The sequence below is a fragment of the Pezoporus occidentalis genome, unplaced genomic scaffold (genome assembly GCF_034315485.1).
Source record: "Pezoporus occidentalis ecotype Australia unplaced genomic scaffold, CSIRO_AGI_Poc_V1 ctg24, whole genome shotgun sequence".
In the NCBI taxonomy this organism is placed as follows: Eukaryota; Metazoa; Chordata; class Aves; order Psittaciformes; family Psittacidae; genus Pezoporus; species Pezoporus occidentalis.
The window spans coordinates 4,897,673-4,923,384 of NW_026914285.1; the positions used below are offsets into that span (position 1 = coordinate 4,897,673).

At 43.7% G+C, this 25,712-nt stretch overlaps 1 protein-coding gene across 5 annotated transcripts in view; it reads right to left on the bottom strand.

Annotated features, from left to right (window-relative positions):
* Window positions 1-24,864, bottom strand: part of APP (amyloid beta precursor protein) — a 204,497-nt gene extending 179,633 nt beyond the window's left edge. For 3 of the 5 annotated variants that reach the window (XM_062622142.1, XM_062622139.1, XM_062622140.1), the window contains exon 1: window positions 24,640-24,864. In XM_062622142.1, the coding sequence (XP_062478126.1) occupies window positions 24,640-24,696 (57 nt within the window). In that variant the 5' untranslated portion in view covers window positions 24,697-24,864. The remainder of the gene's footprint in view (window positions 1-24,639) is intronic. The other 2 variants (XM_062622141.1, XM_062622138.1) reach the window with 1 other exon arrangement.
* Between the last annotated feature and the right edge of the window lie 848 nt (window positions 24,865-25,712).

A 25,712-nucleotide genomic window follows, 5' to 3' on the forward strand; every position in this document is an offset into this window, starting at 1 on the left:
GAGGTCAAGATCAACTCTGAGGCACTTTCAGATCATCAAATAATGCAGATGAGATTGTTCATTGTTAATTATTGTTATCAGATGAGAGAACTGGTCCAAATAAAACAACATAATAAAGATGAAGTGCTGTTTCCTTACAAATAAGCTAAAACCCCCAAAGCATTAGCCCGTTCCTAAGGGAATAAAAAAAAAAATAATCTTCAGTTTCTTTAATCATGTTGAAACCACATACTTCAAGACAAAAATGCTCATTTTTCAATACTGCCATTATATTACTGGTATTTTGAACACAAATCCTTCAAAGAGTACAGATTTTTTGTCTTTTGAATGAATAATCTGGAAGATTAATACAGCATCTTGCTTTGTAAAACTCATCAGATGTAGTATTGTTTCTTCATTTGTGACGATTATCATCGGGATGATACACTTTCCCAACTCCCACTGTTTTACTGAGATATAATAAATTTTTATTGAGATATAATAAGAGTGTGTGAAAGATGTCACACACTCTCCATTGACAGAGGGGAAGAAAAACTTTTCTGTAGTACAGCTCCAGGCTCTGTAACCAAATAAAAGTCCTACTGAACACTTAGGATGCCTCATAACGGAAGTACAAGCAACCTTATTTCTATTCACTAACAGAAAAACAAGCAAGATGGCTGTCAACTTCTATTTGAGTCTAGCTAGGTCAAAATGTGCAGTGAAAGCAGAAATAATGTTTATTTTACTTCACTTGCTGCAATGCTTAAGGACTCTAAGTAGGGATGCTGATGCCTCATCAGGAATTTGACCAGAGTACTAGATGTACACAAGCTATCCATGATCCGCACAGTGTGGCAACACATAACAGTATTTCCTCTCCAGTCCTCTCCACAGATTTGCAGATATTAAAAATTCTTTATGACCTACACTGACAAAACAGTTGCCCCAAGCTGCAACAGTCTCTTTTCTGAATGTTTTTTCCTCTTCTGAACAATATGATCTCTGAAAGCTGCACACACTTGTTTTCACACACTCAATCTCAGAGCAAGAAACCTTTAAATCTGGTATGTCTTTTACAAATGGTTTCTCTTGTCATGCTGAGAGGATGAAAGAAACTGTACTACTAAAAATACAACACAAAATACAGCTGACATCAGGTATCACCTTAAAACTCTGCTCTCATTCCATGTAAAGGCTAAGATATTCTAGAGTGGCCAACAGCTGCCTATTTCCCACCTTCAGAAGACTCCCTTCATGTTCTCCTTCCCATCTCCAGCCCCATTCAGTTGGTGAAACAAGCAGCAGCTCAGAATATGAGCTGCAATTATTTTGGTAGAATTCCTTGAAAATGCCAATGGGAAAGTACGAAAAGAGTAAAAAGATCACAGAATGGTTTAGGTTGGACCGGACCTCAAAGATCATCTGGTTCCAAGTGCACTGCTATGGGCAGGGAGTGCATCACAGAGCTCAAATGTCCAAGCAGGTAGTTTTCCAGCTTCATGTTAGCCTTGACATTATCTCAAGCACTACCTTCATACAGTAAGCCACCAAGGATTGCTTAGTGCTTGCAACCCAAACTAGCTGAAAAGGTCAGACTTGCACTGGAGCTTAGGATCCTTCTCAGTGGTAACCACCACCTTCCAGCAAGAAACAAGCTCAACACTGATCTACAGGCAAGCAGCCTTCCCACAGCTCTCCCCTTCCTACCCATGAACTCAGGAAGGCAGGCATGGCTTCCCAGTGTTTGCTGAGATATCAAGAGGCTTCAACTTAACACAGCACAGCAGCATAGTGTTCAGACCCAGAAATCCTGGCAACAGGAGAGGATACACAGCCCTCTTACTTGTGCCCAGCCCAGGCTTAGCCACGCATTCATCATCACCTTTAGTCTGCAGTGATTAAGTACTCCACACAATGCATGACCTGAAACTGAAAATACAGCAATTCCTAGTATTACGCTCGCAGGATGTACATGCATACCAATACCAACGGGCATTCATGGTATAGCTCTGTATTGGCAAAATCAGCAACAACCACATTACTTTGGAAACTGTGTAACTTTTAAGAGCCCCTCAAGTCATTCCAACCAACAGCATGGTTTTCCTTTCTGCTGACATGGTCACCAACAATATCTTTCATCCTCACTCTCTGGCGTCAGCCAGTGTACATTACATGGTTCTTCCCTCTGCTAATGTAATAGAGACTATCATCCATTAACACCAGCATTGTTTTTTTATTTGCATTGTTATAAACATGAGGAAAGCTGAAGCTGTTTCAAGGTAACCAAGAATACCACCAGAAGTTTAGCTTCAGATATATTTTGTTACATAAAGGCAGAAAATAAACATCAAACCTAAACTAACGAAATGAGGCGAAGAAGCAGTACAGTAACAGTGAAAGAATACTAGTATTTCAGACAAGCCATAGGAATAACCAGTCTATGTACTTCCTTTAGACGCACTCACTGCAATCTTTAGCACAGACCTCAAGCAGTCTCTTGGTCTCATGCACTGATCTCTGAACAGATCAAATTCCTGAAGGAAGGCTCAGTACCTACTGTGGGCGCCTATAGAGACTTACTTCCCTTAAAAAATGTACATACTTTTATATAAAACATCCTATTATTTTCAAACATGAAAAGCATACAAAGTAATTCATCACATGAAACAGACATAACAAGTGTTTTAATTCGCATTAATATAACACAAAGATTTTGAAAAGTGAACTCAGTTGTGTCAAATCACAATAAAAATAACATTTTTTACATTTCAGAAGTAAATTACAGCAATGAACTCAACCCTGGCTCCAAGGAGCACTAAGTATTGGTAAAATATCACACAGGGATTTTTCCTCCCCTCACCATTTCCTGACCTTGGCAAACATCTGTTCACTTTATCAAGTTCCAAATGCAAACTACTGTGAAAATTTTGGTTCTTCTACAACAATTTCTCAGCTTTCAACAGAAAGAGTTATTGTTTTCACCAGGTGTGTCCTTACACATTCATAGTGAGCAGAATTCCATATCCATGCCTTTCAACATCTCAGCAAATCTTCAGAATGTTTGTCTGTTAAGTTCAGAGTCTACAACACACACTTCTTCCCACACTGTATAGCAGAATAAATTAAATGAAGGTTTGTTTTAAATGTCATGCCATCAGCTCTTAAACCTTTCCAAGCAAGTACGGATTTCATACCATTTTCTGATGTTTGCAAGGTTTCAGGGCAGTTGTGTCACCAGGCCTTTTTGGCTTGTTTTCACAAGACTTGGAAAACTCTCTTCTTCATACAAATACTATGTTCTATGTCTAGCTCAGGCAACCTCCTCATTTCTTAGACACAAGCTGTCCAAACATGCATCTACCCACTCTTGATCAGCAACTTTTCATTAAAATCTGTCAAAAGCGACTAGCCTGAATAAGCAGACACTGTAAATCCATTTCAACAACCACACAACAGATGCATATGATTACACATACAGCAACATCTGAAGCATGAAAAAGCTGACTGATCACCTGCACCAGGGCTTGCATGAAAAAAACAAGGTACAGAAACAGCAATATGAAGATGTTTTCAGAAGCAGCTGTAAAGGAGGAAGAAAACCACCAGTGAGTTTCTCTTCTAGGTTCAGGACCATTCAGGTCACCGGCAAAGTACTGCTGCATTGAGGGAAACGGAAGACGCTTCAGTAAGAGATATCCAAACAACCTTCTGAACCATTGAAAACCCACCACTGCCATTGAAGAGAAGACTGAATTAAAGACCTGCAAGGGTTTAGACCACACTTTCTGTGGTTGTGTTGTACCACCCCAACTAGGCTGAAAATCTGGGTCAGAGCTGTGAGGTGGACATACCTAGAAACGTTCCTACAGTAAGATCCCCTCAAAGGATGTCTTTCCCGCTCCCCCAAAACAACACTGTATTTCATTAAATACATTAGTACCCATTTTTAAAAGTCCAGATAACACCAAGTGTTAGGATCACTGGAGAGGACAGCGCAGTGCAGACAGTACATAGCGCCTGCAAGGCACACAGCCATGCAGGGCTCACCCCGCCCTCCAAGGAGGAACATCCCTTGGGGATGCAGCTACACCAGCAGAATGCATAAACTCTCAGATGGTATTTCACAGTACAGTAAGCACATTACTCTGCTTTATCCAGTAAGGTGGCAAGCTTGTTAAAAGTTATCAGTGCCCTCGCCCCACTGTGACTTGCCCCAAGGTGGCACTGCTTGACTCAAACACAGCACAAAACTTTAACCAGATGGGTTGAAAAATCCTAAAAACTTGTTTCTGTAAATCTAGATTTGGGGATATGGAACTATTTTTACTGTACTATCTGTATATTAAACTTTCTGCAAAGTCTTTTCAGAAAGACAAAGTTAAGACACAAATTACTACTGCTAAAATTTTATGTGAAGCAGACTGGAGAGTTAACAGCAAACTACTATAAAAAGCAAACAGCCCAAATCAAATTTTATTTATCAAATAGCTTCTCCAGACCACCATTCAAGCACTCTTTCCCTCATTCTTTATTCTGCTGAAAACAGCACATGGCTACAAAACCTGCATTGTTCCAGCTGCCATTCAGACTCACAAATCCCAGGTCTCCAACGCAACACAAATCAACACAAGCATTCATTTTTGGAATGGACTAGTGTTACATGGTTGACATTTTCATTCTGAACCTGCACATACAATTTCTTTACTACTTCATCATATAATAAGAAAGCACACGCGCAAAGCAAAGGTAAGTTCTTCCTCTCTCTTTGCACAGCACAGTTTACACGGGACAGAAAGTAGAGTCGCTACCACAAGACTTGTCTTCCCTTGCCATTAGTAAAATGGGATCAGCTGTAATAAAAATACTCCCTACAGTTCCCCTCAGAAGAAACCACTACAGGGTTTCCTTGGAGAGGAAATGCAGTAAGGAGAAGGGGGACATGACTGAAGGGATGTCAGAGGAGAGGAAGAGAAAGGATGCCCACTTTCTTTCTTTTAGCCCACTCCACTTTCAAGGCTTTCCCAGGCAGTTCTGCTGAATTTTGAATGATGGAAATGTAAGATTACAGCATCACAGAAAGTACTTGCTATTAGTCAATCTGAAATACCCCATTCAGCTTTGGAAAACATCTGTTATGGACAAACAGACTGAGGCAGAGCAAACACAAAGACAGTATCAATTTAAATGTCTACCAAGCTTCAAGGAATACCAAAATAAGTGCAGAACGTGGAATGAAGCTGGCTGTCAGGAGCCAGTTTCAGGAACTATAATTGGACTCTGTGACAAAAATAGTTCATTTATATTCTATTCAATTTTCTTTTTTTCACATCAACCTTCACAATCAAGAGATCCGAAAGAAACATCACATTTTCATCAATACGGATGTATGTCTGCATTAATTCAACTATCAAAGCTGACCTTAATACAATTAACAAAAATAATTTCCTTCCTAAACGGATCATCTTGTTTTCAAAAATTCATTGAGGCCATGAAACTAAACCCAGTTTGAAATTGCCAGCAATTAAATCCTTGCTTTAAACTGTAAAGAAAAGGCGTATCTCACACAAAACTGCTCTACAAAACATCCACCAAAAAAATTATTAAAAATATTAATTTATTTCCTGGATCTGCAGTCTCCCTCCACATCACCCTTACCTGATGAAAGAAAGTTACTTTAACAAGGATAGAATCACAGAACGGTTTGGGTTGGAAGGGACTTGGTTCCAACCCCCCTGCCATGGCACGGACACCTTCCACTAGACCAGGTTGCTCAAAGCCCTCTCCAACCTGGCCTTGAACACTGCCAGGGGTGGGGCATCCACAACTTCTCTGAGCAACCTGTGACAGTGTCTCACCACTCTCACAGGGAAGAATTTCTTCCTAATATGACCTAAATCTCTCCTCTATCACTTTAAAGCCATTTCCCTCGTCCTGTCACTACAGGCCCTTTAAGAGTCTCCACCTTTTTTGTAGGCCTCCCTTTAGGTACTGGAAAACTGCTATAAAGTCTTTGCGGAGTCTTCTCCAGGCTGAACAAGCCCAACTCTCTCATCTGGTCTTCACAGGAAAGGTGTTTCAGCCTTCTGAGCACCTCAGTAGCCCTCCTCCAGACTTGCTCCAGCAAGTCCATGTCCTTCTTATGTTGAGGGCTCCAGAGCTGAACACAATACTCCAAACAAACAATAAAGCCCTTGTTCTTATTTAATAACTTGCTATTTGATTATTATTATTAAATAATAACAAACCTGAAGAATCAAAGGCAATTATTACTCCTTAGAAAAACTGGTACACATGCTGCCTAGAATACCCATCTCTGACCTTAGGGCAAGGATGAGGGGAGGAAAACAGGCAGACAAAAAGGAAAATTAAAATAGACAGCCTTTTATTTTTCTGCACAATCAAGACTGCTGCAATATACACAACAGCACAGCAGTGACAACTCCACCCCATACACTAGCTAAATCCACTCGACAATACAGACCTCTAGCCAGTTTGCCAACGACATAAGTTAAAGAGTAAAAGGTGGAATTATCTTCTCACAAACAAAACAAACTAACCTCAGCGCAGCGTCCCAAACAAACCCACAAGGCAAAGTGCAAAATGCTCCTTGCCCAACCAGATCAACACACTGGTTGGAGTATCCATTGCTTCCCTGGAGCAGAACAATGCTTGCTCGCAAAACTAGGTGCCACTGAAGCTACAGAAACCACCTATAAACCAAAACACTCGTCTTAAGACAGACCAATTCCAAGCAGATTTTCCGCTGACTTCTTGTTTTGAAGAACGATGTCACCTGTTAGACAATCCCAGGGACTGTTAGCTTCTTAAGTCAGGATGGTGATGAACTGGACCACAAACTCAGTCGGGCAGCTTCCTCTTCTGCTACCAGCACATGAAGGACTGAGACAACCCTTTCTGAGCTACCACAGCAACACTGTATGCATGGATCACGTGGAATTTTTTTTATTACAGAAATGTTATCCCATTTTCTAATTCTCCATTCAATTTATCACAAACAAATTACAAAAGGCAGAAAATAAACCTGTCTGTGGTCAGGCAGGCATCAAAACACTCAGTGCAAGCCACACGATGCAAACGTAACAAGATCACGCAGGGCGCCATTGGATCCGGTCGCACCGAGACCAAATCGATTGAGGCAACTGCAAGTGCCCAAGCTGGCAGTACACAAGACTGAGCAGCCACAGCAGAGCAACACACTGCACGAGTCTGTGCAAAGCCCATCTGTCAGCAAAAACTACATATAGCAGTGGCCTAATTAACACCAACTTGCAATGAGGACAACACATAGAAGAACAAACAAGTATGCTTCACACACTGAAAACACAACCTGAAATAGTTCAGAATCTGAAAACGGAGGCAAAAGCCAAAGCAACAAAGCAAGCTAACCTCTGTGCCTCTTTACAACATGATACCACCCTGCCTGACCCCCCAGGGATCCAGCCAGGTGCTTGCCTGCTTTCAGCATTAAAGAGTTAAGACATCTCCCTCTAAGACAGGCAGATCATTTGACTTTTCATCTCATCCTAATTCAAGAATGGTAACTTGACATTTGCTTTTGTCAGCCACCTCCACACATTTCCCCTCTGCTGCCAACTTCACACACTGCAACAGTAACTTCAGCAAACATCTGAAAACCACGAATAAAAGTAATGCTTAGGTGAGAACATTACTGCATCCATCAAGGCTTATTAGATTACTGAAAAATACTGCTTGCTTTCTGCAAAAGAAAAGCCTAACGCTCAGATGCAAGCTGCCATATGGAGCTGTTCATCTTCATATTCTTACAGCTCCAATCTTATCTCCTTTCTAAGGCCCTGACACACAGCAGAGCCCAGCCTTGCAGCATCTCTGTCATCCCAATTCATATACAATTACAGGTAAGACAGAACATCTCTTCCAGCAATAACAATGACGGTGGAAGACACTGCAAATCAGTGCAAATCAGTCTAGAGATGCTTGCATGCTGTACACATTCAGTTCCTGCAAGTACGTATCAGTATTATCTGAGCTGCTACACTTCACCTTTGACTTTATTACTGCAAAGGTCAACTTTAGGATAGTATTAGCATGTTGAATCTAATGTACTGTTTATTAAGGGGAGGTGCGTTAGATAACCCTAAGCTTACATTTTCCACTCAAGTGAGCAAATACAAATTCAGAGACACCAATGAGCCCTGTGCATCTGACCCTCTCCTCAGATAGGTGCTCTACAGCTGGCCGTAATTAGCATTAGTTATTTTTAGTATGCATACATGTCAACACACAAGCACAAACACTGTTCGCAACTCCAACAGCCTGCAGTGCCACCTCAAGACTGATTTTCACCTACCATAGGCTTTTTATTTCCACCCTATGGTCATCACCCCATTTAGCAAAGGTCGTCTTGCTTTCACATCTCTGAAGCTGTTAACATCTTCACACCAAATAGGATTTATAAATTTATAAACAAAAAAAAAAAAACAAGAAAACCTGAGCTAGCCTCTGTATTTTAAGTGAGCAATAATTTCTTTTAATTTTATTAGAGAGTCCACATAATCAGTAATTAGGAAAAAAATCCAACCAAAACCACACACACCCCTACAGGTTGGGCATCCAGTTCTGCCAGCTTTAGCCTAGATATAAACATAACATACAAACCACATCAAAACATTCTTAAAACATCCACTTCACAGCCAGAACGAAAGCATTCAGCTACCGCAAAGGACGCAGGAACCTGTTCCTTGCTCCTTTAAATGATGAACACAACAAACCCCTCGAGGTTAGGAAGGGATGCCTGGGGAGCCTGGGTCCCAGCCACATGCCGGCTCAGCACATTTCCTCAGTGCCAATGCATTTGCAACAGCGGATGTGACAGCGCCCTTGCCGCCCTCAGAGGAATGTGCTTTTAGATTACATGGAGTCACTGAAGTGCTTTGGAAGAGATGCGGATTGTTTTAACCGGTCATTCCCAAACGGGCACTTTTTTTTTCCCTTATAAAAAGGGGAGAGGTGCAAAAAAAAAAAACAAAAAAAAACCCCACAAAACAACATCTGCAAGATGAACTTTTCTGTTTACAAACACTATTTAAGACCATATCCCTCATCCCCTTCATTAGGAGCCTTAGAAGGACAGTGATGTGTACTCACAACTTCTGACCAACAGACATGGCAACCCCAGTGCCTTTATATTAGATGGGTGACACAACAGGCATCAACTCCTTGTATTACAATCACCAGTCACAAAGAAATTTCTGAAGCAGTTTGATATATTTTCTTTTTAGCATGTGCTGTTGCATTTCTGACTATGGTTCAGTAACTACACTACCCTAAGACAAACTAAGTGTCCCTACAAGCTGCCATGGCTGGAAGACGTTGTCCCTCCCACCACTGCTGCAGCTGAGACTACATTAAACACAGAAAGGACCTGCAAAGTAGAACAGCTGTGCTTCTACCAGTCCTCAGTGCATTTCCCTTCCAATCACACCTAGTCCAGCCATGTGGCACGGGCACCCATGAGGGGCCAGCATGTTTCAGGCGTGTTTCTGAAGAACATCTTCTAGTTGGGTTCCACCATGAAGAAGCCAGCATGCTCCAAGGTGACGCTGCAGCACAGCACCAAGCCCAGTAAGTCAACCCATCAGCCCCACCTTGCTCATGGTTGCGATTTGAACATAAATACTAATATAGGCACAGAATAAAGGCACCAACTTTAATCAAAAGGGAACACCAAAATCAGACTCACCAAGTTTCTTGAAGCCAAACTGCTGCACCAACTCACCCTGTATTGTAACACAAACCTATTCCATTCTCTATACTTGCTGTGGTATCTTCCCCTTCAAGGCTTAACATGTCTTTTCAATGGAGTTTCTCAACTGATAGCAGCACATGTCAGATAGCCAAACAAGGCTCATCATGACTGCTTCCACCTCCCAAGAGGCTCTAACGTAGGTGCACAAAATGTACCTAGTCCAAAATAGCTAGGGTTCTGGATGCTGGTCTTTTTTCTTCACTTACTTTTACAAAGTTATTAGAAATAGCTGAGACACCAATCAGACCTGCTGGCAAACTGACAACTAGTGCCATGTAGTATAAACTCATTCAGAACTGGTAGGGACAGGGAGGCAGTCTCCCTCAAAACCGTAGCAACTGTTCAACTGTATCAGGAGGGCCTCAGCTCCTAAAGGTACGGGCGAAGCTGACAAAAAGATGCAGCCAGTAGGGGAGCTGTAGTACCCTGCCAAAGCCTACTCTGGTCCTGCATCAATTCCCCAGGAGAAGGGAATCAGTAGATACTCACCCACCCCCACTTCTAAAGAACATCATTTTAAGAGCTAATTTTCATTGAGAGAAAATTGTTTCCTTCTGACACCTCAGAAAAATTATCTGTGTGGGAACTGTATGTGCTCGCACACAGAGAAGGGAAAACAACAATCCAAGTCAAGCACACCCACTCGCTAACGCAAACCAAAATCTGCAGCAAAAGGCAGAAACTCCATCTCTGCACAGGGCACAAGAGAGGTGCTTCTGCCATGGCATAAAGCAGAAACCTGTGGCTCGCACCACAGCTCTGACGACGAGGACTGAAGAAGGGAGGCAGACCAGGGAGCAGAGGTGGCAGGCACAGCAGAGATGGTGCAGCCATGCCAAGCAGACAAAAACACGAGTTAGTAAAACTTTCCAGCACCAAAGCCAACAGAGGCATGCACTGCACTTCACTTTCCTAGTGATAAAATCACATGCTTTGGTTGTAATAATTAATGCATCTTTCCCATCTCCTCCCATCATTAAGAACCAGGAAGAGAGAGAAATCCACCCTGAGATATAGGTGTGTCCACTAAACCAGCGCTAACACAGTATTTGCTCTATGTGTACCTTCAAGTACAACAGGGCTATATATTACAGTTTCAGGCAACCAACCCACGTCTACAAAATTAAACTAGCATATTTCTTCACACAAGTCATAACACTGCTTGCATTAGCATGGAAACCAACTACAAAATTAAAACTTTACTGAATATTGAGGGGACAGCACAGGCTTGCTGAGATGAGGCATTTTCATTCCAAATAAGAGCCTCTCCTTCATCAATACTGCATTTTTAGCTACGTTTAAACAAAACTTCATTTTTCCACAAGTGAGCAATTTCTCAAAAATTCCCAGCTGCCTGTTGCAAGTGCCAACAATCCAGCAATTATGATAAGCATTTCTGAACACCTAATCAAAACAATGCAAGCTGTAGAACTGCATTATTTATTCTGCAGACACATATTCATAACCAGCGCGCTGCCTCTGAAAACAAAGCTATTATATCCTTTCCATTTTGGGGTTGGTTTTTTTTTTGTTCTTTTTTTTTTTTTTTAAGGTGTATTGAAACTCATGCAATTAACTTGTCAAGTGCTGGTTTACAAGCCACCTGCCCATTACTGTTATTTGTAAGGGAATACAGCTTGCTTGCACCCTTATACTAAATCTAGGCATTGCACATAACTCACACCACATACTGTACATAAAACTGGCTAAGACCAAAACCAAAAAGACCAGTATTTACTATTCTGAGCACCAGAAACATCTTAATACAATACATGTGATCACAAAGATGGGAGAATCAGTCTGGGAGGGTTCAAGAATAAAGTATGTCAGAGGGGCAGCTACCCCTCTGGCAAAAAACACACACCAAAAACGCACTCTAAAAGAACACCACAAAACAAACAAAAAGAAAAATCATTTGCTTTGGTTATGGGTTTGTTTTTTTTTTAAAACTAAGGAATTTTTGAAGTATCATTTCAGGTCTGAGAGGAAAAGACAAAGGGGAGGGTAAGTTTCTAAGCAGACTAAAACAAACCAGTAGCACAGATTTGTACAAATATGTTTAAAAAGACATGCAAAGTCTCAGTTTAGCTCTATACATGTTCAACCCCTACTGCATTTCTACACTCTTTGCATCTTCTGCTCCTGACACTCAACATTTCCACTGCAGAGATAAACCCTCTGAAAGACATGAGTGTATAACCAGAATAACAGACTTGCAATCAGTGAAACCCACCCATTACCAAACCTCCAATTTAAACAAATTTTCCAAAGTAATATTTCCAAGAACAAAACCCATAATTTTAAAAGAAGTACTTCAGAAAGCTGTATCCTCCCCACTGTCCTAAAGGAAATTTAAAAATGGCACACAGCAAAGCATCTTTTATGGATCTGAAGAGCCACATCCCAACAAGGTAGGCAGGCTACCCAAAACCTGTGTACCCTTCCTGCCTCAGATGCATTTTCTCCTTTCAAAGCACAAGCAGAACAACAAAGGGGATGTGGTACACACAATTCAAAACCTTTAATGTTCTCGACACTGTACCAATTTAGATGCCATAAGTGATTCAACTACATAGGGCTGAAAACGCAGAGGCACTTCCCAGAGGAAGTTTTATGTGCTTTTTCATAACATGTAATTAGAGCCATGGGAATGGCTGGCTGAAAAAAACAGCCCCTTCCTTTTCTGAACATTTTGATTAAAAAAACAAAATCCCCATCAGTTCTGGATTTTTGTACCACCTGGTTTAGCAAAGGAACCTGGTATCCTACAATATACATTGTTAATTCAAAGCAAGCGGTAGAAGACTGAATCTGCAAGTTATACATTAACAGAATTTATAGGCATTTTAATTAAGTGCTAAACCACAAGAAGATTAATTAGTAATTGTAAAGCTTTCTCCCTGCTCTTGCACTTGATTCTTGTAAGAGATTCACTAGCTCTCAAAAAACACTCCTGAAGTTGTTTATTGCCTCTTCCCATTAACTCAAGAAAACTATTAAGTCACAAACCACAGGGCAGCATACAAGGTCTTCCTGTTTTTCCTCCCTTGCAGATCACCTTCAGGCAGACCAACAGTTTGGCTGCTGACATGATTAAAAGCAGCCTTTGAATTAGGAAACCTGTGACACCATTATGGTTCTTGAAGTAAGATAGCTAGACTAACAGCTGGGGGTGGCATTTCTTTGGGGTGTTTTTTACTGGGTTTTGTTTTTTTTTTCTTCCTAGATAAACCTTATACTGCACTGTTTCTCCTGAAACAAGAATTAAAACTGTTAGAGCAAGACAAAAGCAGCTGAATACCAAAAAAGACCTGACAGACACAGCACTGACCCAAAGACATATTTAACATGAATTACAAAAGCATTTATTGATGGCATAATAAGAACAGGAATTTTCACGCGCGTGGAAGACACTCAAAAGCCCTGGAGGGACAGCTCCTGACAACACCCATCCATCAGCCAGGATGGGCAGGAGAGCTGCAGAGAAGAAGCCCCAGAATTGCAGTGCTGGGCAAAGGGAGGGAGAACCTAAGAGGTGTCTGTACACACTCTTCTGGAATGGGCAAAGTAAAGGCAAGAATTCAAAGCAAATCTTAAGACTTCAGACAAGCACAGGCTGAACAAAACAAATGGTGCTCTGACGGAGTGGCGAGATAAGCAGAGACACCCACAGTCACTTCAATTTTCTTTCATCTCCCTCTATGAGCGCATACCTTGCCAGAAGCCTAATTCCAGGGAAAGCTCTCGGCAAGGGTACCATACTGAAAATTAACTTGTAGATTTCTGATGTGCTTAATTCCTTACCCAAATCATTCTCTGTAACTAAAAAGCAGTAAGTAATGGACAAAACCAAAGTTTGCACTCCGGCTTAAATGCAGCATTCCCGAGGGCTCACATGGCATTTTACATCAGCCTCAGCTGTCACAGAAACACTGGGGAGCTATCACTCCTAAGATACATTATTTAGTGATGATCCTCCCAAGGTTTTTGCCTTTTGCAGGCTCAGCCATTTAAAAAATGAGAAGGCTTGAAAATGCATTAAAAGTATTCCTTTATCTGTTAAGGTCACTTACACCTCAAGCCAACTCCTTAAAAATTGTTTCTTTTAAAATTTCTGTTTTGGAACACCACAGAGCTGGGCTAATGCATGAAGCAAAGACGTAAGCAGATACAATCCAAACTTGCTTGGCACTACCCAGCAGCATGAGAAATAGCCCCAACCAGCCCAGCCTGCTGATGTCCAGCTCCAACCCCTTTTGTTTCAGCAGGACTGATAAAATCCCTATACCTTTCAAAGGGCTCAGAAAGCTTATCACTTACCTTTTATCACAACTTAACACTAAGAACAGACACTTTCCAATTGTTTCTTTGAATAGTTCTGCAAATAGTAAGGCACTTATCTGTGAAATCCCAAACCATACTAAGCAGCTCACAACAGGTTTAAATAAAATAAGTAAAACAAGTTTAATGCTTATAATTAGATTTTGGTAACACCAAAACTCTTATCCTAAAATCAACAAGCAAATAACTTATGCTGTATTTGCAAACAGTGTTACTGTCTACAAAATCTTGCTGGACTGGACACTGCTGTATTCCCCCCTTGGGGTGCATGCTTAAAGGCATGGGAAGCTCCCCATAGGTATGGAATTTAAATCCCACAATCTGAACAGAGAACATCTGATCTGACCTCCTGCACATCCCAAGCTATTACATTTCTCTTGTTCACCATGATTAAGCCCAACATCTTGTATTTACTTCTTTGGTAAAAATTAGTTGCACAGTCTTCACATCTGGAGCCAAAAACATGCGTTTCCCTTCTCAGCTTGCCCCAAGCCCATACTGTCAAAAACAGGTCCCCAGTTTCCTATCTAAGTGCCTTCAAGACAGCAGTACATGGCATGCCTTTCCTTGCCCGATACCTCCTTTCTGTGAAAGCAACTAAAGCGTGCTCTTCCTTCTGACAAATTACAGATCGTTTTTCTCATCTGGTTTTACCTCCGGAGATGGAATTTAAAAACTCTTCCCTCCCCCCAGTTATTACCTTTATCCGTCAGAGCAACAGAGTAATTCCTGTCCCAGCCTTCTCTTTTGTGAGCCCTTCTTAGAGAGGATGGGCTCAGCTCCCCAAGCCCACATCTAGCACACAGCAGGGTAACATCAAATCTATGCTAATTTTATCTAAACTTGCCCCACAGCAAAGCCTGCTGCTCAGTTGCAGGGTGGCAAGGGGGCAGGAGATGCAGGCAGAGGAGGAGCCCAGGGCAGGGGGAACAGCAGGATGCACTGCTGGCTTCACCCAACAATAATTCTTCCCATGGCCCATTTTCCATACAGGCTCCAGGCCTCAACATCCCTCATTAAAATGAGATGGCCACTGAATTACTAGCCTTGATGTCAAACACCAGTTTTACAACAACAGAAGACTCCTACCTGCTACCGTTGAGTCCCACAAGTCAACTGCTCCATTTAAGTCACATTTTGCCTTTCTACTTATAAAAGGAGTACATAACAGCCTTTCGTTACTCGGAAGTTTTAAGGGACAGATTTAATTAAAGCTTTCTTCCTCTTACCAGTTAAGAGATACAATTTCCTTAAAACACATTACAAACATGCATGCATGCATGCATGCATTTATATTCAAGCATGTGCAGCCCCACACAAACAGAAGAGATTGATTCAGCGAGCCAAGCAGCGTATGTCAGCTTCAGTCTGCAGAGCCTGGGTCTTGACCTTCAGTATTTCTGCCCATCACCCACAGAAGTTCTGTTAGATTTAAACAGGAACTTAGCAATTTAGAATTTGTATTGTAACTATATATTAATCTAAAGCTGTTTGACAAATCCTAAGTCTCATTTAAATAAATTTTCAGAAATAGTTTAGATTGTGATTTCAAAGTAAAACTGCCGTGATTTTACCCTGCTGTTCATCAGAGATTACATTTTCTCTCCAACCTCAGCTGTTTATCGGCTTTTCCTGCAAACACCTTCAGAAAGGCATTAGCTCTTCTGCCCAAAGGAAAACCCCCCTTAAATTCGTTAAGCACTTAACAAAGCCTGTCAGCTATGGCAAGGCAAGAGCTGATCACAGGAGGCCAACACACACATGGGTACCATAACCCTCCCTCCCTGAGCTCACAGTAGGAACTGCCCATAATGGGCGTCTACCCCTCTCATGCTGACCCATCTCGTCTTGGCCATTCACCAAAACAAAACAGCTTGTAACTCAACCAGGCAAGTCCCAGTTTTTATCAGAGATGTCACCTCAGCCTAGATTCAAACAGGCTTGACAGGCTAGAGCAGTAGAATGTGAAACGCTTCAACATCTCAGAGATGCGGTCACAGCTATGAAGAACACTTTGCACGTGGCAACTGGCTTTTCAGGCATTAACGCTAGCAGGAAAATGAAAACAAGATCCTCACAACTTATATCACCACTATGAGAAACAAAAGAACTGAACGCCAAAGTAGAAATGAATCTAATCAAAAGTGAAAGAGACTGCCACTGCCCAGGTCCCTTTGGGGACCTTCAGAAGTCTTTAAAACTCCCTCAAACACACCACTTACTCTGGTTCCCTTATTTGGTCTTTGACTTTTCAGGCTTTACAACTCCAGAGCTGCAGAAGAACACCAAAAAAGCTTCAAAACAACCCAAAAGCTACATGCTACATGTCTAGATGCTTGCCAATGCTATGCATGCACAAAACCCCCTTATTTCCATACTCAACAATTAAAACTATCACCAATCAACATTTAGTACATTTAGGTTTACAACATCTATAAACAAACAAGCCCAAACTAACAAATGCAATTTTAAAGCCACTACCTTTTAGCTGCATTGTTTTCTTCTTTTCCCCAGTTTCTCTTCCCTTAGATAATACTGTATTTTTCACTGTTTATGAGAACAAATTTACAGGCATTTTATGGGATGCATATTAAAAAGAAGGGGTCTTTTTTCGAAGGAAAACCAAACAACTGGAAGTCATGACTTCATTTACAGGGATGCTGGGGAGGGACTCTTCATTAGAGACTGTAGTGACAGGACAAGGGGTAACGGGTTCAAACTTAAACAGGGGAAGTTTAGATTGGATATAAGGAAGAAATTCTTTCCTGTTAGGGTGGTGAGGCACTGGAATGGGTTGCCCAGGGAGGTTGTGAATGCTCCATCCCTGGCAGTGTTCAAGACCAGGTTGGACGAGGCCTTGGGTGATATGATTTAGCGTAAGGTGTCTCTGCCCACGGCAGGGGGGTTGGAACTAGATGATCTTAAGGTCCTTTCCAACCCTAACGATTCTATGATTCTACAAGGAGCTTTGAAAATTAACTACAACAGAATCAAACCTTTAACCATTATACATCAAAAAAATCCCTCCCTCCATGTTTTCAGGTAAGACATAGGGAACAAATGTCCTTATGTTTCCAAGCTACCTTTCAAACGATGAGAAAGAAGAATGCTTTAAAACTACTGTATCAGCTCAGTAATCTCTATTTGCGATCCAAAGCTAAAACTACAAATAAATTTACTCAACTAAGCATAGAAAGAAGAACAAGTTAGCCATTTGTCTCAAAACTGAATTATGGTATCTGACAAAGCAAGGGCGGGAGGGAGGATATCAGCCCTTTGCAGAAATCATAATTTAGAGAAAAAAAACACAACGTTATAAGGATTAGAGCTCTCAGAATAAGCAACCTCTACTTCAAAAATGTGCTGATAAGGTAGGAGAAGGTTTGCCACAGGAACAAAGACGATGTGACAGTATAACCGGGAGACCGGGAATAACTCCAAAATCCTGCCCCATCTCTACTTTTTTGTTGTTTTGGTTTTCTTTTCTATGTGTGTCCATTGGATACCACTACTAAATTTTCAAGGTGAATGAGGCAACTTGCACCTTCACTACCAAAAACACCCCAAATTAATTGTGCATTTCAAATCTGTTAGCACCAAATAACTGTATTACCTGAATTTGGGCTGTGTATCTCTAAACTTCTCCTTCATAGTTTGAAAAATCTTGAAGTCCAATATTAATACAGTTCCCAAACAATGCACGGTTTTGCTCACTCTGCCCCCTGAACCCATCTGGGACTCCTATTAAACATGCACTTTGTTCTACTGATTGCAATTCCAAACAGAAATTACGTGAAGCATACAAACTGTCATACTGGATCACACTGGTAGCTGCTCTGAAAAGGAGCAATTTTAAATGCCTTTACTAACAGGTAAAGCCAGGTTTGCCCCATTCCTGTCACATTATCTACTGTGGTTGAATAGATAAGCTCTGCTCTAGGGGAAGACAGACTAGAAAAGGACAAATAGAGAATTTGTATCTGGATTAGCTCAAAATGGGTCAGTGGAAACCGAACAGTTATCCATCCCTGAATGAAGCCCCTTAGGGATTTCCACCTTTTGCAGCAACTTAATATTAACCTTCAGCAATCTGGAACTAAAGAAGGGTTAGCTGTGAGAAGACTGCTCATACCCTGCAGCAGGTTACAAGAGGGAAGCTAGCGGACTAACACCTTAATTAAATGCTATTATATAGACTTCAGCAAACACGGTTTTAGAGGTTCACGGTCTTCCCCAAAGCAGCTCCTTGCTCTTTCAGCTGAGCTAGTTCGATTGTTTGTGCCCATTTTCCAGCTTGGGTCTCTGAAGCATCTGCCAAAAGATGACATCTATCAAAGAAAGTACAGCTTATTTCGTTCAATGTGGCATAAGATGACATAAGATAAAACCAGCCTAGAGATGGGTCAAAGAGCATTGAAAAGACTGAGCTTACATAGTGGTGGCCATTGGTGAAAGCAGGAAGAGCAGCTTTCAGCAGCCACCTCCAGAGCTAGGCAGGCTGACTGCTGAACAGGAGTGTTTAACTACCACTTGAAAAGAGCAGCCAGGTAACAAAAAACACGTCCTGGTTCATATGCTCCTCTGTTTAAAGCTCAGCTGTCCCACAGTCCATGGTATGCCATCAGTTCACTAGAAGGTTTGCTTCTTTTGGACAGCCTTGTAAATCATCACAATCTACAACTACCTTTTAAGTCCTCAAGATCAAGTTCTCCTGAACTTGCTGGGAGGGCCATCAAGAAATCAAAAGCCAGAAGTCCTCCTTCTCAGAAGAAACCACAGCACTTAAAAAGCTGTTACACTGGGAGCTACAATAAAGAAACCAGCAATACCTGTATCTATCGCTCTCCTGTTTCTATTAATCAAAGGAGGGCAAGAAGCCTAAAACACGCAACTATAGAAGAGCAGTGTCCTTATCGCCAGTAGCTGGTTTAAGGTTTTCCCCCTTTCTAAAAAGCATCACTTATTCTAGTATCTTTGCATCCATGCTTATCATCTGGAAAGCATGTTTTCCGCACCAATGCAAGATAATGGCATTAATTATATTAATTAAATTTAACTAATTAAATTAAAATGCAGACTGTATCACCCCTTACCCATATTTCCATCAGGTGAACTTTGGATTTGTACTTATTTGAATCATTGTTAAGCATGTGTTCACAACATGCAGTGTGTCAAAACAATCCTATATCCTCCACATAGCAAGGAGCTTGAGGTATGGCGTTATATTTTTTACTAAGCACTCATATATACACACACACACATTAATTGTCTTTACAATCAATCCCCCTTTATTTCATTTCTCTTTTGTTAAATGACTAAATTCTCACAAGGACAGGAAGCTATTTTTGGTATACTGGAGGCATCTCCAGAGCTTTTGGAATCTACAACAGAGCACACCAAGACTTAATAATCAGGCTGGTCCCTAAACGTTATTTTTAAATGAAAATTAATGAAAAAAGATGACAAATATCCAGGTTTCAGAACCAATGTCATGCTATAATCAAGGGCAGAAAAGTGACTTATTTAGAGCTGAAGACTCAAAACCACACACCAGCCATTACTGGCTGATACTGTCAGCTGGTCTGGTATCACCAAAAGGGATGGAAAATTTGTTTTCAAACATTAACTGTAGGTATTTCTAAAGGACAATCAGGGAAGGAGGACAGATTCTAGATCAAGTTGTGGGAACAAAGCCTCATCAAAAGACTTCATTCAGTTATAAACAAAACCAAAAAGCAGGTCAGGGTGAAAGTTTAACTTCTATTAAGAGGAGTCCCTTGCCTCCAAATTATTCCAGGCCCAAACTTGTTACCAACACTGCTCTTGGCAATCCTCAGCCTAGAGGCAACTGCTGTAAACTCTCATTGCGAGAGCATGCTCTAACAGTTAACCAAGCTTACAGGAAGTCATTCAGTATTTTCAATTTGCTTTACTTCTAATCTCCTTACACCACAGGATTTTTTTTCAAAATCCCCAGACTTTAAATCTAATAACACACAGCTCTAGACGTACGTGTTAAAACCACACCAGAGAGCTCACCTAACTTCAATGAACCTATTACCATATACAGATCCAATTATGTTTTTATCAGGAGCAGTCTAGAACTTCATCTCTTCATTATCTGGATATAAGCAGATATATAAGTAACTACTGGTTGAATACATCCTATACACTAATGTATATACACAGACGTACACATACAGTGATTTTAATGCCATACATTAATTACGTAAATATATCAGGGATTTCAATTTACATTTTCATACATTATATAAACACAGGTGATTTTAATGCATTATGTGTATACATACACACAGACCTTTGACAGATACAAACACTTTTTTATTAAACCCAAATAAAATTTTTTTGACTCCTGGATATTACATACATTTTTTAGAAGATGCGACATGTCAAAACAACACTTGCTCAAAGAATTCAGGATTAAGGATGCAAATTAAGCCTAAGAGACACTGCGTTAAAAATAAACAAGTAACAGCTTGGAGACATGTTTAAATGCAAAGGTGAACCAACCAAACATGGATGAGGCAGGGTGCCCAGCAAGCACGCACAGGCTCTGTTCTTGGAGCTCTGTTTTCAAGACACAACTGCAGAAAGCCCAGAGCAGCCTGGTCTGATCTCAGAGCTGGCCCTGCTTTGGGCGGGTGTTTGGACCAGAGATCTCCTGCGATCCTACCTAGAAATTTCTTAATCAAGTCTCCACATCCAACAGCCTGTGTTAATTATTTTTTAATTATTAAAAAAAAAAAAGAAAGAAATTATTCTGCTCAGAAAAACAGCTGCCAATTCATCAAGCAGTGACATGAAGTTAAAATGTTCTTCAGCTATTTTGCTAAGCTTTGTATTGGAAAAGAACTGCCAATCAAAAGAAATTGTCATCCCTCTTTTTCATACAACTTACAAACCAAGCTGTTTATTATCCTTTACAGTCTATTAAATGCATGCAAAGGGAAGTCATGAAAAGCCATCAAAGATGATCTATACTTCTTGTAGGTTTGCCACACAATGCAACTCCAATCAATTACAACTGATTAAGAAAGATCACTTGCATCTGTCATAGAAATGGCTCATGGGAAAAAATGGAAATAAGAATCTGTCAGCTCCCTCATGTTTTCATGTGTTTTGTGAAGCAGCACAACAGCTGATCACCCACCCCCCCCACCCTGAAAACACATTTGGAGAGAAAACGAGTCTCAAAATCATCTGTTGCTTGTTAATCAAACAAAAGGCAAATGAGGGAGCAAAGGAGATGCTGCATTTTTCATTCAGCTCATTTATTCACCTGCCAAGGGTTCCGATGGTGCATCAGGACCCACAGAGCCTGCCCTGCCCCACTGACGCATGCAGCCACCCATACCAGCACAGCAGCATTTTAAACAGGCAGCACAAAAACGGACCCTCCAACAGACGCAAAGGCTTTACCAGGGGAATTTGGGAACAGAACCAATGGGAAGAGAAACTAACAGCCTGTAATGGAAGGCAAGGAAAGGCTTCATTCCCCTTCCCATGTTACAAAGTCATTTCTTAAAGTCTGCTTGAAAACTAAACAATGAAGAAAGAAGTATACAGGGTGTTCCGCTTAAAGAAAAAAAAATAAGAACCTATAAAGCACTACATTATCCATTAAAAAAAAAAAAAAACAACTGTCAGGCAATGTAATTTTTATCAACTAACCTTCTGAGAGCCAGCCTGCATGATATCAATGCGTTAACTTGATTTCCATCAGCTGGTAAAAGAGTCTCACTTACAAACATGGAGCTAGAGCAGCAAGCAGAGCAGGCATGGCAGAAATCCCAATAATCAATAATTAGAAGAACGTGGATCATTAACGTAAATTCACATGGATAATTACTGTCAATTTATCTATTGAAATCAGGCAATAAATGGAAAGATACTAAATGGAAAAACAGCTACTGAAAAATCCAAGTTTTGAAAATTGAGAGCTCTCAGCTAATGGATGTCCTAACCCCAGTAAGTATGAGTCACCTGAGTGGCAGAAGCAGCATGCTAAGCAACCACAACATCACCACAGCATCACTAAGGAGTATTTCCTTTAAAGCTGCATAAATAAATATTAATCTCCCTGCAATTTTAGAAAGGAATTCTTCATGTGTAATATAGAAAGAATTTGTTTTGTTCCCACTTTCCCTCCTCCTTATACCATTCCCTGTAACTGTAAAAGCAAAGTGCAGGTTCTTTCTTGCTTTCCGCAAAGCATTTGTTAAAATGTCAGGGAAAATGTTTCATTTCAGAAGATCTAAAGAGAATCTAACTCAAACATCAGTCTCACACTTGAGTATAAGAAGACAATTCCAGTGCAGTAAATGTACGTACACAATTCCTATTATGAAATACCTTTTTATTACAAAAACACTTCCCAAAACATCAACCTTTGAGTGTCAAAACTGACAAATGCTGGTCACAAGACAACCAGACCCTAAACCTACCCAGCTACCAAACATTAAAAAAACCCACCACAAACAAAATAGGATAAATGCAAAGCTTCAGATGTTTCATGTGGAATGACAGAACAAGATTGAAAGCTGTTGCAAAAACATCAGTGCTCACTGAAGCAAATGCTTCAAGGCGAAAGATGTCTCTGAATATTCTGGATTATCAGAGGCTGACACCATTGCAGAGGTCTCCAAGTACAGAATCTCCTTTGAACGGTTTTGGTGCAAAATCCAAGCCCCCTTTCTTGTGAGCACCTTTACAGTGGCAATGCCTACATCCCTATCTGTAAGGCCAGGGTGACAGGGACCCAACAGAAACACCCATCCCTCCGCGGTCTATCCTGACACACAGTCTCAATAGTAAAACCACATTTTTCACTTCACTTGCGCAACCAAGGCAGAGATTTCCTTCTGTTGCACTCAGACAACAAATGGTTGCATCAAGCTGATAAAAACCAAATGAGTTTTGGAACTGGAAGCTTTAAACCTCTGCACATCTTTACAACTGCTCAGCTTGATAAACACTGCTCAGTACTGGCAAGAACACTCAGCGAAGCAAGAGCCTGTGGCTGGCAGCCTTGGCACTGGGCATGGAGAGCCAGGATGAAGAGCTGTCTCCTCTTGTGTGTCAGGTACCAAGGCACCTCCCGGGAGGGGCACCTGAGCCACAGGGCTGCATCCCCCTCCCTAGGGGAGGGCACAGGCTTCAGGCTTCGCTTCCTGTCTCAAGGTTGGCATTCACCTCACTTCTCCCATCCCCTTGAGCCCCCAGATGCAGAAGTAGGGGTTAACACTAGAGAAGGGCAAAAACTGAGGTCTCAAGACCAAGGTCTGGCAACCAGGGACGAAAAGATCCCAGAAGATAACTCTCCTCTCCCACACCTTTTTGCGTGGAGGAACATCGACACCACCCATACCGGCTCCCCTTTAAGGTCGGGACTTGCGCACCTCACCAGGATGCTCCCGGCTCCCCTTTCCCCGGCAGGAACCGCGGTGCGCTGGCACCCCCGGCCGGAGGAGCGGTACTGGAAACCCCTCCCACCCCCAGCCCTACACTGAGGGACCCCGGTCGGAGGGTGGAGGCAGGCCAGGGCGCGCAGGGGCGGCCGCGGAAGGGCGCGGGCTTCTGGCGTCCGCAGCGCGCACAGCGGCGCGTCTCTGCTGCACTGCAGAGGCGCCATCTTCTCGCGGCTCCGCGCCGCCCGGCACCGGCCCGCGGGGGGAGGAGAAGGAGCAGAGGGGAAGAAGGGGAACACGGCACGGCTCGGCCCCGGCCACCGCCCCCTTCCCACGCAGCCCCGCGCCGCACAGGCAGGGCCCCTGCGCCAGCCCGCGGGGATCTCCCCACTGCCGCCGCACACACCTGCCTGCGGGTGCGCCATGGGGGAGGCGCTGCCCTGCCCTCCTCCCCCGGCAGCACCCCCGCAGCCCGGCTCTGCGTCCCGCGGCTCCTGCCCCGCAAGGGGATGCCGCCAGGTGCCCCGCCCGCAGCGCTCCCACACGCAGGGGAAGTTTCCCTTCCCAGCCCCCGGCGGAGGAACCCTCTCGGCGGAGCCAGCGTCTCCGCGGGGCGCGCTCGCCCCTTCCCCCACCCTGCCCGTCGGCTGGAGCCGACGCCCCGACCCCCGCCCGCCGCGCCAAGCGGCTCCACGGGCGGGGGCCGAAGTTAACGGGGGAGCGCCCGGCAGCCGGACAACGAAGGGAGCCGGCCCCGGCAGCAGGGACGGAGCCGGCCGCTCACAGCCCGCCGCGGACATGCGTGGCGGGGGGCGGCTGGTGCCAGTCCCGGGCTCTCCAAGCCCACTTCCTCCTCGCCGCCCCGCTCGGCGGGAGCACCCCTATTGTTCGGTGGCAGGAGGGCGACGGCAGCCAGGAAAGAAGCCCCCCCCCCCCGCCCGGCTGCCTGAAGGTGCTGGAGAACCTCGCCCTCCCCGCCCCGGCTGAGCCCCCGGCGCAGAGGCGGCTGCGGGAAGACAAAGCGTCGGAGGAGGAGGACGGCGGGGAAGCCCCCGCCCGGCCGCCCCCTGCCCCGCTTACCTCGAGAGCCCGAGCGGCGCCGGAGGCCAGCAACAGGAGGGCTAAGTGGGGCAGCATCGCGGCGGCCGGGAGGGGGGAGGAAGGGAAAGAGGGAGGCCGGCCGGCGAGAGACGGCAGGGTCCGGCTGTAAATCCGCGGGGCCGCACCGCTGCCGGGAAGAGCAACTGAGCTGCGGGGGCACCAGCCGAGCGGCGCGGCGGGGCCGGTCAGCTGATGGTCCGGACCGCCCCCGAGCGGGCGGTGCGGTGCGGTGCGGCCCGGCCCGGCTCTCCCCGCCCCGCGGAGACCCCTAGCGGCGGCGCCCGGGCGGAGCAGCGCTTGGGGCGGCCCTCAGCGCCGGCGGGCCGGGAGCGGCCCCACCTTTCTCCTCCGGACCACCGCGCCGTGGCCCCCGTGCCCGGCCACCGTGGGGTTAGGCCTGAGCAGCAAGGCGGCTCCGCAGGCCTGGGCCCGGCGGCTCGGTGCGGCCTCGGGCTGGCTCCTAGGCTAGCCTTAAAGCATTGGAGGGGTTGCCCTCGTAGCGGTAGTTCGCAGGTGCAGAGTCCTTCTTGGCTGCCTGGGTACCATCGATAACCGTTTTAAAGCCACCACACCGCCCTGCCCACTGCTGCTGCAGGAGGGCCCCCGCAGGAGTCCCGGGGCTTCGGTGCGCCATCACCCCTCTGTAGTGTTGTGTACAGGAATGCAACCGCCATGGTTGCAGGGCGTCCACGAAAAAAAAAAACAAAAAAAACCACCAAATCCAAACAGCTAGGTGATTTGGAGGCTATTTAACAAGTTCTGGCTTTCCTGGCAAGGCCACACACCAGCCTGGGGTCTTCAGTCGCTATCCAGGTGGAGGTGATGAGCAAGCACAGGTGGGCTGTACCTGAAGTGCCAGAAGCCTAAGCCTCATGTTTGACAGCGTAGGGAGGCAGCTGTGGTCCCCATGGCATTCCTTTGCCCACTGCTAATTGCAAGATCAATGCTAAATTTGTGGGACTGCTATCGGTAACAAAGGCACATGGGAGCATCGGCAGAGCAGAGATTTATTGTACTTGAAGGAGAAAGAAATAAAGCTAAAATGTAGGGCT